The sequence below is a fragment of the Sus scrofa genome, chromosome 1, assembly GCF_054392235.1.
Source record: "Sus scrofa isolate SSC_HxYL_T2T_F1_AM1 chromosome 1, Sscrofa_HxYL_maternal_Yorkshire_Landrace_v2.0, whole genome shotgun sequence".
NCBI classification, from domain to species: Eukaryota; Metazoa; Chordata; class Mammalia; order Artiodactyla; family Suidae; genus Sus; species Sus scrofa.
The window spans coordinates 155,596,456-155,610,527 of record NC_139383.1 but is presented as its reverse complement, the minus strand read 5'-3'; the positions used below and the strand labels follow the sequence as shown (position 1 = coordinate 155,610,527).

The following is a 14,072-nucleotide window of genomic DNA, read 5'->3' as shown; positions in this document are numbered from 1 at the left end:
GGAAGCCGACAGGTATTTAAAATCTTATACGGTGAAAGAGGGTGCAGATGATTTCACAGGTCCTTGGTGATATTACTCATTTGAATTCATTTTGTGCAACTTGTTCTCTGCCCAAACTTTTAACTTGTATCAAAAGGCCTGCAAACGAAAGGTGAGGAGGAGACACCGTTTGTGAACTAAGAATGTTCTAAATGTCCAGTCTTCCAGGGCAGAGTTCTCAGCGGTGGCTTTAGAAATTATGGAACTGCAGAAAAGCAGCATCCTGGATCTTGGAATTCCGCATACGAGAGAGGCTCCTGCCCACCACACCTGAGACCGAGCGCTCGGAATTCACCTCCTCTCCGTTCACCCGATCTGCCAGGGCGCTCTTCCTAACCCCCGCCGCTGCCACGCGCGCGTCTCCCGGGTTAACCTCGGGCTTGGCCAGTGGCTCGGTCCCAACGCCTCGTTCGGCCCGCGGGCCTGGCTCCCAGGCCCCTTCTACGCCGCTGGCGGAGGACCCCGCCTGCCGCCCCCGCCCTTCCCACTCCCCTCCCAGGCAAGAGGGGCGAGCGCCGAGGCCCGGCCACCGGGACCGCACCTGCGCCTGCCAGCTGTTGCCCCGCTCAATTCCGGGTAGCACTCCGACTCCGGCCTCGCACCAGGTCTCGGCCCCGGCCCCGCGCACGGCGGCGGGGCTCGCGCCCGGGGACAGCGGCGGCGGCGGCTCGCGCCCGCGCTCGAACCGGGGAACGCGCGGGGCGGGCGGGAGAGGGCGCAGAGCGGCGCGGCCGGCGGGCGGCCCTGCAGAGCGGCGGCGGCGGCGGCATGGGCGCGGGTGCCGGCGGGGGCTGCGGGCGCCCGGCTCCCCGCCCGGCCCGGCCCGCTCCCGGCGCGCGGCCGCCGCAGTCCAAACGGCCCGTCGGGAGGCCAACCCCGCAACCGGCGCAACTTGCCTCGGACCCTCGGTGAGGAGGGGCGGCGGCGCGCGCCGGGGCCGGGCGGGAGCGGGCGAGGCGTGCGGGCGCGATGCCTCCGGCCAGCGGCCCCCGCGCGCCGCGCCCCGCCGCGCTGCCCCGCAGCCTGTCCCGCCTGCGCGAGTGCCCGGGCCGCTCCCGCATCGTGCTGGCGCTCGGGGCCACGCAGATGGCGCTCGGATGCCTCATCGTGGCCGTCAGCTTCGCGGCGCTGGCGCTCACCACCTCGGCCCGTGTCCGCCACTCCTGCCCCTTCTGGGCCGGCTTCTCGGTGAGTGTCCGCGGCCGGGCGCGCACAGGGCTCCGGGCGGGGTTGCGGACCGACGCTCCGAGGGCGCCAAGTTCGGGGCGGGAACGCGCAGGCGAGCTGCGGCAGCCCGGGTGCGGTTTAAAACTCCGGGCAGAACAACTCTGGGGCCCCGACTCATCTCTCGCCGCTCTGGAAGCGTCTTTTTACCTTTCCTACTGTGTTGGTTCCCGGAGTTACTTTTCTTCCAGGAAACAGAAGCCAAACACTCGACCTCCGCCGAGCCCGCGACCGCCGGAGGGGCTGCGGAGTGAGGCTGCGAGGCGGGGTCCGCGCCGGGTTCGGCAGCTGGGCTCTAGGGCCCCTATATCTAGGGGACAGGGGACCCGCCCGGCAGGCTTGGGGCGGCCCTGACCAGCCCGGCGTCCCTGAACGAGGCCGGGAGGAGAGATAGGAACCTGGTATCCGGCCGCGGTTTCCCGCACCTGGCCTTCGCGGCGGCTGTGGCCCGGGACTAGCGCGCGGGGCGCGTCCTATCGGGTTGAGGGTCAGCCCCCGTGGCGGGAACCAGCTGAACCCCTCTCTGGCCGCTTACTCGCTTGGCATCGGGGACTTCAGGAGTCCGGCGGGAACTGAACGGCCAGCTCAGGGGCGGTGGGACTGGGCTGGCGACCCGCGGGCGGCTCTGGGAGGCATGTTTTAATGAGCTTCCTCACAGAAAAGGTGACCAGTTTTCAGGCTGTTGAGCTCCAAATTAGAGAGGCCAGTGACTAGGAGCAAAGCCACTGGGCAGTCCCATTAAAGGAAGTGGCTGTCTCCAGGAGTTAATTTTTGGGGGCATTTTTTGATTGAAGTTGATTTTTTTCTATATTAATAAAGAACGGACATAGGATACGGGAGGAATCTGTGCAGAGCAGATATTTATGAAGAGATTCACTTGTTCTGAGAACTCTTGACATCTGTGACTACATTTGGTTTATGGTGCCTTATAGGTTTAAACTGTAAACTCAGTATGTTTTAATTCCATCTCCAGAAATCCAAACCAAGCCTTTGTGATGAGTGTTTGCTCTTTGTTCTTGAGTTTTGAAATTTAAAAATTCTGTCCAGTTTTGCTCTGTTGTTGTTCCTTTGTAATGGCTTTTGTTCTCTTAGTCCAGTGCATGGCTTTTAAAACGACATCTGAGCAGAACTGACTCTGTGACACCCTGATCGATACAGGTATGGTTGTTCATCCTAATAGGGGTATTAATTTTCAATGCTTATTTCAGACCAAGGGTGAGGCTTGGAGAGCTGATTAGGAAAGAACATGAGGCCATAGCAACATGTTCAAATCAAAGAGAGGAGTTTGGAAGCAGGAACCAGGAGTCAGGATTCAAATGGGCCACTATATATAGTCTTCACACATCTGTTGCTTTAGTTTCTAGCATTATTTAATATGCGTTGTTTCCGTGTTGTCTGCCTAGTGGGCCCTGAGTTTATGTCTGCTGGTGCCAGCCTACAGGTGGCAGACTGGTAAACCAGCTTCCCCTCATGGCTCCTTCCCGACCTTCTCCTTCTCCATCTAGTCTTAGCTATGAAAGGGCATGTAAAAAGAGCTGTCTTTTAATAATAAACGGAAAAAGGAAGACATTCATCGGACCTACCACAAAAGCTGTTTATGTGGAAAATGTACATTCCCTGCATTTTAAAGACTTAAATAAATATGCGAAACAATCATTCAGCTTGCTTGTCCAGTGTTACTTCTTTCAACAACTATAACCTATTTGTGCTAACTTCCCATGACTCAGAGTAATTCCACAAATGTCCTCCTGGTGCAGATGTTCCTCTAGGCTCTGGGGAACAACATAACATTCTCTGCTTACATTTTAGAGATTATAGGTAACTTCTGCACTTGGTCCATCTCCCACTCTCCTTCCTCCCTACATCCGCTATGTCATGGGCTTGTTCACTTTCTTCAAACTTAATCTGCCATAAGCACCTTTAAAATTCTTTCCAAACAGTATATACCATTTTTTACATATAATCTCCAGAAACATGATGGTTGGTTCCACTGATGTTGGGACAAATGCGCATGTTGGTGTGCCTGTGAGTGCTAACACTGGCCCTTGCCAATGTATGTGCCTGCCTGCTGAGACCTGGAAACCACCTTGCAAACATACTTTTCTTTTTTAAGAATGGTGATGAGGGTGGCTGTCTTTATACAAAATCTGCTCTCTGTGGTTTGGGGCTGTACTCTGGTTCCTCTGCATTTCCTAAGATAAGAGCACTCCTTAGGTTTTTAGCCCTTCTTTGTGGTATGTACATGTGAAGGACCATTGTAAAAATAACTCTTCTGTATGTAAAAAAGACAATACTTAGGAAAACAACTTATGTTTATTGAGCATGTACTGTGTGCTAGATGTTAAATTGAGTGTCTTAATGTGGTGTAATGGTGCATTTCATCTGTGGCCTCTGGTGCCCCTGCTCTTGTGCAGTTCCTCGCACTTGAACTTGGACTGGATCTCTGACTTCCTTTAACTAGTGGGATGCAGCAGAATTGAGGGAGTCTCAGGGCTAGGTCTAACCCTTAAGAAGACTTGGCAGCTTCTGCTAAGTCCACTGAGATGAAGGGGGGTGGTTAAGGAACTTGCTATGTTAGCTGGGTTCTCCAGAGAAACAGAACAGATATAGGATAGGTATAGATATAGGGACAGATAGATCAGCAAGCTGGAGACCCAGGCATGGTGGTGTAATTCAGTCTGAATGCAAAGGCCCAGGAACTGAACGACCAATGGTGTAATTTCCAGTCTAGTCCAGAAATCCTGAGAAGCAGGAACTCTGATGTCCCAGGGAAGAAGATGGATGTCCCAGCCCTGAGAGGGTGAATTTGCCCTTGCTCTGCCTTTTCGTTCTATTCAGGCCCTTGCTGGACTGGATGAGGCCCACCTGTGTGGATGAAGGTGCCCTTCTTTCCTCAGACTGCGGATTCAAATGCTAATCTCTTCTAGAGATTTCCTCATAGACACACCCCCAAATAATGTTTTAATGCCAATCTGGGCATCGTAGTCTAGTCCAATGGACAGATAAAATTAACCTTCACGCTTGTCCTAGGTCACACCTGCTCAATGTCAGTTTGAACTTTGTTGCTCTGAAGTGTGAGCTCATACTCTTGACCATTAGACTTAATTGCCCCCCAGGCAGAGGCTGAAGGGTAAAGGAAAGGTAAAGAGGCAGAAGGTAAAGAAAGCCTCCTCAAGGAGGTCACCCCTCTGTTTCTTAGGAAAGGAACAAAATATGTGTGGAAAGGTGATGATTCAAGAGAACTTTGGAGAGGCACGACATTAGGGAAACTGAGGAAGCCTAAGGATGGGGGGCAGGATTAAGGGTTCCCGACAAGGTTGGGAACAGGGGAGGAAGTGGCAGGTCTGGGGGGAGGGAAGCTGCTGTTTCAGCTACTTGAGAACCACCTTCAAACAGTGGTCCTGTCCCAGGTCCCTGCCATCCAGTTGGAAATGAGGGGTGGCTTAGCATGACCTTGGTCCACTTTGAGAGATGATCATCTGTGTGAATAGTTCGGAAGACCACCAGGCTGTGTGGAGGCCTTGAATAGTTATCCTTTGATAGAGCAGCCTCATTAGTTTTCTTTGAAATTTTAGAGACAAGCAAATACACTGAATTATCCACTTTGCCAGCTACTTGTGTTGATAAAGACACAGCCATTAGGTGCTGACTATGCACGTGTGTTTGTGTATTTTTTTTTTCCTTTGAAAGCAACACTGGAGTTCCTATTGTGGCTCAGCAGTTAATGAATCTGACTAGCATCCATGAGGACACAGGTTTGATCCCTGGCCTCGCTTGGTGCATTAAGGATCTGGTGTTGCCGTGAGCTGTGTGAGTCGCAGATGCGGTTCGGATCCTGCTTTGCTGTGGCTGTGGTGTAGGCTGGCAGCTATAGCTCCAATTAGACCCTTGGCCTGGGACCCTCCATATGTGTCCCTAAAAAGCCAAAAAAAAAAAAGCAACACCATATTCCAAAAACCATGTATGCTTATTGAAATAACTGAAAACAAAGAAATAAAGAAATGACAACAGTGCCCTCTTCTATCCCAATTCTGTACCAGCAGGTAACCTATATTAACAGTGTTATTGATGTGATCTTTCTATACTTATCTTTACAATCTCAAAAATACTAGGATTTGTGTATATGTGTGGAATATATTTCTTTCCTTTTTTTCTTTCTTGGCCATGCCTATGACATGTGGAAGTTCCTGGGCCAGGGATCGAACCTGTGCCACAGCAGTGACCCAAACCACTGCAGTGACAATGCTGGATCCTTAACCTGCTTAGCCCCCAAGAGAATGCCCTGTTTCTTTTCTTTAAAAATCTTTTACTAAAAGATTATACCACTCACCTTACTTTTTTATTCTGTGTGTAATAAATATTCCCTGCCATAACTCATTATTCTTATTACTCCCATTATTTTTAATGACTGCATAAGAGCCCATGGTATGAATTTTTGTAATTTATTCAGTTCTTCTCCTGCTGGGAATATTCTGGTTTTATCAGTTCTATGTCTTTACAAACAATGCTGCTTATCTAGCCTTAGCTGCAAGTGCTTGTTTTCTGAGCATACATTCCCCAGAGTGGAATGGCTAGTCAAAACGTATTCAGATTTGGAATTTCATTAGATATTGCTGGATTAATTCCACAGAAGGGTGTAGTCATCCCTGCCCGCAGAAATATCACGTAAAATTGCCCTTTTGGTTTAGCATTCCTTAACGTTTTATTCATCTGATGGAAGAAAAAGATATTTCATTGTTTTCATTTGATCTGACTTTTCCATGGTTGCTTCTCTCGTGTGTTGCAAATATTTTCTTGCGGTTTTTCATTTCTCATGTGGCTTTATTTTTGGTGTCTTTTGCCATATGTAAAATTAAAAAACTTTTCGCATTGTCAAATCTTTTAGTATTTCTCTTCTGCAGTATCTGGGCTCTTCTCTCAATTAAGAGAGTCATCATTATAGAGGTCACATGAACATTCCTTTACATTTCTTTCTAAATATTTTCATCTACTTTTTCACATTCAAATTTTAATTCATCCAGAATTTGTTTTACATATGTTGGGAAAAAAGGGCCTAATTTTATTTGCTTGTGGACAAAGTTCCTATGTACGTGCACTTCTCTTTCCATTCAGTTTTACTCTTTTATTTTTAAGTTTAATGTAATTGACGTACAACATTGTATTAGTTTTAGGTGTACAACATAATGATTCCTTACTTGTATACATTGCAAAATGATCAACACAATAAGCTTACTTAACATTTGTTACCATGTATAGTTAATTTTTTTTCTTATGATGAGAACTTTGAAGATTTAGTCTCTTAGCAACTTTGAAATATGCAGAACAGGATTGTTGTTACCGAGAGTCACCAATCTATACGTCACATCCCATGACAGTTTTACTTTCTTTCAGTTGTCTATTTTAGGGTCAATACCACATTGTTTTGATTGAGACAACATCCTGATGAGTTTCTCTATCTGGTAAGGCGTGTCTCTCAATACTGTTTTCTTGTTCAAAGTGCCTTGGCTCTTCCTCTGTATTAACTTTAAAATATCCATGTCTCGAGTTTCCGCTGTGGCATGGTGGGTTAAGATCTGGCGTTGTCTTTATGGTGGCTCAGGTCCCTGCTGAGTTGTGGACTGGATCTCTGAGCCAGTGAGTGGGTTAAGAATCTGACTGCCGCAACTCAGGTTTGATTTCCTGGCCCTGTGCAGTGGGTTAAGGATCTGGCATTGCCATGTCTGCCATAGGTTGCAGCTGTGGCTCAGATTCAGTCCCTGGCCTGGGAAGTTTCATATGCTAAGGGTGCAGCAAAAAACAACAACAACAACAACAACAACAACAACAAAACACCCCCAAAACCCTCTTGCATCTAGTTTCCAGTTGTACACTCTTAGGATTTGGATTACAGTCGTGTTACATTTATAGATCCGTTTTGGAAGTACTGACAATTTTATCATACTGAGGCTTCCAACTCAGGAACATGGTTTGTGTCTTCATTTATTTGTCCTTCATTTTATACCTTTCAGAAAATACTTTATAGGGGTGTGTGCATGGCAGCAGATTTTCAGTCTCCCCTAAACTTCTCTTGAGAATGAAACCAAGAGAATCCTAGAAAAAGCTTAGCAAGGCCACACCAGGGAATAGGTTGGGAGATCTCCACAAGTCAGGACTCAGATGGGTGTGGCCAGTCTACCAGCAGTGCTCAGAGCTGCAGACAAACAGCAGTGGAGGCAGGGGGTGGTGGGCAGGAAAAAGGAGTTCTTTGCAGACTGTGGGACCCCCAAATCACCACAAGCTACTCCCCCCACAAAGTGAGTGGACACCAGCAACGTGCTCTGGGGTTTCTGGTTGTAGGTGAGAACAGTAACTGTGCAGGAATGTGGTGGCACAAGCCTGGAGCATCTGAGAAATGCACAGGGACCCCTCCCTTCTAGAGAACAGAGCCTCACCCTGAGCAGAATGACCAGGAACATAAACCCAGCTGAGCAGTGCAGGAATACAGACAGCAAGAGAGAGTAAGTTCAGATGGTACAGGTTTGGGAGACATCCAAGGAAAGAGATCTCACAGAATATTCCAGCAGCAAAAGAGAACATGCTGAGCACAGAGCATGGCCTTGGGGTCTAGACTTCGGGGGTCTAGAGCTGGAGCAAAGGGCCAGGGCTGGGATGAGCTCTGGATTTAACTCTGAGAAACAAATAAGTGGATACTTAGAGAGCTCATACATGGATACTTTACACATCAATAGAGCCCAGCTGGGAAAGCTGTCCTAGCCCATCTCTCATTCTTTGGGAGTTTTCTCTTCCCAGATGAGGAAAATCCATCTCATTCATATATTGGGAACAAACATGGAATATGATCTTATCTTATGCAAAATGGATTTAAAGAAAAATGATGAAAATGGAGAGTTCCCTTTGTGGCTCGGTGGTTAATGAACCCCACTAGGATCCACGAGGATGGCGGATTGATCCCTGGCCTTACTCAGTGAGGAAGGATCCAGTGTTGCTGTTGAGCTGTACTGTAGGTCACAGATGTGGCTTGAGTCCTGCATGGCTGTGGCTGTGGCTGTGGCTGTGGCCTGCAGCTGTAGCTCCAATTTGGCCCCTAGCCTGGGAACTTCCATATGCCGCAGGTCTGGCTCTAAAACAGCAAAAAAAAAAAAAAAAAAAAAAGAAAAAGAAAAAGAAACAAAGAAAATGAACGTAATGGTACTACTGAAAATGACAGCACACTAGAAAATTCATAAAATTCGTAATATTTCAAGGTAAGTGAGAGGAAAAAAACAATCTAAAGAGTAGTATCCATCAGAAGTTTAGAAACTTCAAAGGATATAGCTCAATAACAGAAAATTATGAAATGAGAACACAGTGATGTCAGGAGAGAATTAGGAAGAAATGAATTTTAGGAAGGAAAACTAAATCATGTCCAGATGGAACACAAGAGCAAATGGTTACTGTGGATAGCACAGAAGTAAAAATAGAGGATGAAAAGGAAGAAAATGAAAACAACAGCAACAATAAATTAGGGGGTAAAGTGAATTACAAAGTAATATGTACAGGAGACAGGCAAAGGAGATCTATGTATAGTTAGAGTTTACAGGAAAAGAAGAAAGGAAGAGCAAAGCAACAGAATAACGTAAATATTTAGAACTGTTATGTGAGAAAACTTACCTATAAGAAGACTTGAAAGTGTCACTGTCACTGGAAAAAAAAAAATCAGTGCAGAATAATCAACACTGAGACATATCCTTATAAAAGAACATATGTTAAAGATAAGGAAAAGTCCTTTGGGCATCCACATAAAAAGCCCTAGTCACTTGTATTGTGCAGTGGAATTCTCATAGCCAAATAAATTCTGTGCTAGAAAATGTGAAACAATATTTTAAAAAGTAATTTTTTGGAAAAAATTTCCAACTTATGGGAGGGTTACAGAACAGAACTAAGAACTCCTGTACTCTATCGCTTCAATTAACTTGCCTGATTGTAACTTTTTACACTGTATTTGCCCATGGCTTGCACTTGTGCACACTGTCTCTCTTCCTCAATGAAAAAAAAATTAGGTTTTAAATCATTACTGTTTTTTCTTGACCTTTTGGCAGCAGGCTGCAGACATGATTTCCCATCATCCTTAAAAATTTCAATGCATATCTCTCCCCTGCTGAAGAACAGTCTTCAATGTAACCAACATACACTCTTCCAGATTAGGAAATCAGCATTGGACAAATATTGTCATCCAGTTCATAAACCCCATTCCAATTTTACCAACTGTCCCAAGAGTGTTCCTCTCCCCTTTCCGGCCCAGAATCCTATCCAGGAATAATAAGTGTCTTATACCTCTTCATGCTCTTCAGTTTTCCTTTGTTTCTTGTTTTCCATGGTTTTCAAGACTACAAGCTTTGTATTCTATAGATGCTTCACATCCGATTTATCCTCATGGCCAAACTCAGGTTATGTGTTCTTGGTAGGATTGTTGCAGAAATGATGCTGTGCTTTTCTCTGTATGTTATCTCAGGAGACATTTGCTGTCCTCCAGGTGTTGGTATCCTACATTCACCATTTTCCCTTTGATTATACTTTGTGGAGAGGTATTCAGAGATTATGCCAATAGTTTTTTCATGATCAAACCTCTTCTCACTAGCTTTAGCAACTTTTGATGATAATAACCTTAATCAGCCACCTCTGATGGTTGCCAAATCACAATTCTTTATTTCTGTCATTTCTTCTACATTTATTGGCTGTTACTTTACTATAAGAAGAGATTTCTTTCTCATCTATTTATTTATCATTAATTCATTTTAAAGTTGTAGCAATATGGACTTGTGGTTACCTATCTTATTTATCTATTATCATTATTTATTTTGATGCTCAAATTGTCCCCAGGGTGTCCCCATTATATACTATGCATTTCCTGGCTTTCTGACATAAGATATCCCAGGCTTATCTAGTACTTTTCCTTGCTCCAGCCCTAGAATCTGTCATTTATTTCTCCAAGGAGCTCAGTGTGGTCTCTGCTGAGTGGCATCATTGCTTCTAGACCTTCTCAGTGAACATAGCTAAGATATATTATACACACACACACACACACACACACACACACACACACACACTTATATTAATGTATACACACCAGAGTTCCCATTGTGACTCTGCAGTAACAAACCCCACTAGTATCCATGAGGACACAGGTTCGATCCTTGGCCTTGCTCAGTGTGTTAAGGATTCAGTGTTGCCAGGAGCTGTGGTATAGGTCATAGACATGGCTAGGATCTGGCTTGTTGTGGCTCTGGCACAGGCCAGCACCAATCTAGCCTGGGAACTTCCATACGCTGTTTGTTGGTTGGTTATTGTATAAGTCTCTATTATTTTCTATCTCCTAGCTCTGATACCAAGAGAGAAATGCTGATGTCTCTAACTGTAATACTGGATTTCTTTATTCACCTTTCAGATCCGTCTGTTTTTGTTTTATCTTTTTTGGTGTTCTGTTAAGTGCATATACATTTAGGATTGTGTATCTTCTTTGTGAATTGACTCTATTATTATAATGAAATGTCTCTTTCTATCTCTGGTAATTTTGGATTTTTTTTTTGTTCTGAAGTCTAATTTGTCTGATACTGAAATAGCCTCTCCCCAGCTTCCCTTTGATTATTGTTTCATGGTATATCTTTTCCCATAGTTTCACTTGTAATTCTTCTAAATTATCATATTTGTAGCAAGTTCTTTGTTGATACCATATGGTTGGATCTTTAAAAAAAAAATCTGCTCTGCCAGTCTCTGTCTTTTAATTGATATGCCACTTACATTTAATGTAATTATTAATGTATTTTAATTTATATCTGCCCTTCTTTTTGTTCCCTTTCTTTTCGTTCTTCTGTTTCACCTTTCCTGTCTTCTTTTGGCTTATTTGGACTCTTATTTAATCCCTACATTTTAATTCATCTGTTGTGTTTTTAACTATATTTCTTTGTAGAGTTTTATAGCGGTTTCTCCATAGATTATGTGTACTTGACTTTTCATTGTCTACATAGAGGCATATTTTACCACTTTATTGTTATTAGTTTTCTTATTTGGCCACCTCACAGCCCATGGAGTTCCTGGACAAGGGATCAGATCCAAGCTGTAGCTGCAATCTAAATCGCAGCTGTGACAACCCCTGATCCTCAACCCACTGTGCTGGGCCAGGGATCAAACCTGCATTCCACCGCTCCTGAGACACCACTGATCCCATTGCACCACAGTAGGAACTCCTGTTTTCAGTTTAAGTGGAATGCGGAAACTCTTATCCTTAAAGTCCCTCATTTATGTTGTACTTGTCATCTATATCTTACATGATTTATTTCATATGTTACATCTTATATATATTGACAATTCTTGCAGATGGTATTATACTTTTGCTTTAAAAAACTCAATAGGAGAAGAATAGTCTATTGTAGTCACCATTTATTTTGTTCTTCCCTTCATTCCTGATATTCCAGGTTTTCTTCTGGCAGCATTTGCCTTCTGTCTGAACAGTTTCCTATAGCACTGTTTTTTTTGTTTGTTTGTTTTGTTTTGTTTTGTTTTTGTCTTTTCTAGGGCTGCACCCACAGCATATGGAGGTTCCAGAGCTACAGCTACCAGCCTACGCCACAGCCACAGCAGTTCGGGATCCAAGCCACATCTGTGACCTATACCTCAATTCATGTCAATGCCAGATCCTTAACCCCCTGAGCAAGACCAGGGATTGAACCCGCAACCTCATGGCTCCTAGTCGGATTCATTAACCACTGGGCCATGACAGCAACTCCTATAGCACTGTTTTTAAGGCAGGCCAGCTGTCAACAGGTTCTCTCAGTTTTCTTCACCTTAGGGTGCCTTTGGTTCTCCTTTGCTCCTGAAGGGGTGATTTCATTGGATACAGAATTCCGGGTTCTTCCCTTCCCGCTCCTCCCCTTTTTCTCCCCTCCCCTCCCTTCCCTTCCCACCCTTAAAGATATTGTTCCAGTTCCTTCTGTCTTCCATATTCTCTGATGAGAAATCCATAGTAATTTAAATTGTTGCTCCTACATAGATTGACTGGTGTTTTCTCCTTTCATCTCTATTCTGCTGTTAAATTCCTCCAGTGAATATTTTACATTGGTTTTTCTGTTTTTCAGCTTTAAAAATTTCTGCCGCATTCTCTTTTGTATAAATTAGTTTTTTTCTTTTAGTTTTTATAGCTTTTCCTTCATTAGTTTTGTAGCTTTTCATTCGTCTCATAATTCCAGACTCGATCATTGTTTGTGTTCTCCCATGGAAGAGGACATTTTCCTGTAGCCAAGTAGCACTGGATTATATCCTGCACATTTTGAGTCTCTGGATATTGTTTAAATCTAGTAAAGAATGTTGCTACTTTTGCTTTAGCAGGTTATGTATGCATCTTTTAGACCACCCTCTGCCCAGTCTTCTGTGGGTTGTACTTCTGATGTCTGTTCAGTTGTAAAAGTCTTGGCAGCACTTTTCAGCTCTGTCCTGCATATGCACTGCTTAGTGGCCAGTCTGGCTCTTGCGTTGTGATCTATCCTGTAGTTCTGTTCTCCATGTTTTACGATTCTGTCTGGGATCATAACTTCACCTCAAGGATGAGCCTACAAGTTCATACATAAATTTCAGGGATCACTTACCAGAGTTCCTCCCTCTGTGATCTTCCTGGTATTTTCTGTTTCCCTGTGGCTTCCCTTATCCAGTCCTCCACCAATGCTAGGGCTTTCCCTTGCTTTGCATATGGGCTGTGCAGTGAGGGACAGAACATGAATCAGCAACAAGGCTTTGTCTTGCCCTCTTGGGACCAGTCCCCTTCTTTCTACAGAGGGGACGAGTTTTCTGTGCTTTGCCAGCTCCTGCTATAGTATTGTGTGGGGTCTGGGGTGTGAGAGAGTAGAGAAAAGAGAGGAGAGCAGTGGAGAGAAGAGAAATGCAGAAGAAAAAGCAGTGGGGATTTCTTTGTTCTCTTTGGGCATTAAGGAGCAGATTTTTAATCCTTGAGCCAGAACTAGAGGGCACTCCTGGGCCCTGTCTGTCTGCATGTGTGCTCAGTTGTGGGTTTTGGGACGTGTTGTGTTTTGACCAGGGGATGCTTACTGAAGAGGGAAGAATACCACCTCTGCCAGTGTGCTGGTACCTGGAGCTCCTTTGTCCTCTCCTAATCTGCCTGCTGTTTATACTCAGACTTCCCAAGCTGCTATTGCACGCGTGCCGTCAGGGCTATGGCTGCAGTCACAGTGGTGTGTGCTTCTTCCACCTGGAACTGGAACCTCTGTGTTTTTAATCTGCTTCCTGTGTGAGTCAGGCATCCCACATTCAGAGACTAAGAGTTTTGAGTTTGCAAGAACTGTGGGACTGTTGTTTCCATGAGTGAAGCCCTAGTTGTTTACTAGAGAGTGCGCTTTAGAAAACTGTGAAGTGATTGGTGAAGCTTTTCATAAGTTCTAGGGATGAGCAAAGACTAGCTTTCACTGTAAAATTAAAAGATAGCATTAAGGGAGGCCAACTAATACATAAGCCTGGCCTGTGCTGGGTATGTAGAATCATACAGCTAAGTAAATAAATGGGAGGAGATGAGGGCAAGGGGAACCAGCTCCTTAACTGCTGCATTGATGTGAGCTAGGATGGAAAAATGTCTCTTAAAGCTGACAAAGTAAATAGTAGAAGGTTATGCTTATTTGAGACCATAAAGATTAACACTAGGGACTAAAATGGATGGCTTAGGAAGAGTGAGGGAGGAAGGAAGAAGCGATTACTAGCTAATTGCATTATTGCTCACAGGAGGGAGGTAATAATGTCTAAAAGAAGAGGGTACGAAGGGGGTTATATAA

General features: G+C 44.9%; 1 protein-coding gene across 2 annotated transcripts in view; it reads left to right on the top strand.

The window, feature by feature from the left end:
* Positions 1-876: 876 nt before the first annotated feature.
* Positions 877-14,072, top strand: part of ENTREP2 (endosomal transmembrane epsin interactor 2) — a 472,203-nt gene continuing 459,007 nt past the window's right edge. The window contains exon 1 of one of the 2 annotated variants that reach the window (XM_084976733.1): positions 877-1,227. In XM_084976733.1, coding sequence (XP_084832859.1) covers positions 1,009-1,227 — 219 coding nt within the window. In that variant the 5' untranslated portion in view covers positions 877-1,008. The remainder of the gene's footprint in view (positions 1,228-14,072) is intronic. The other variant, XM_021098812.2, reaches the window with a different exon arrangement.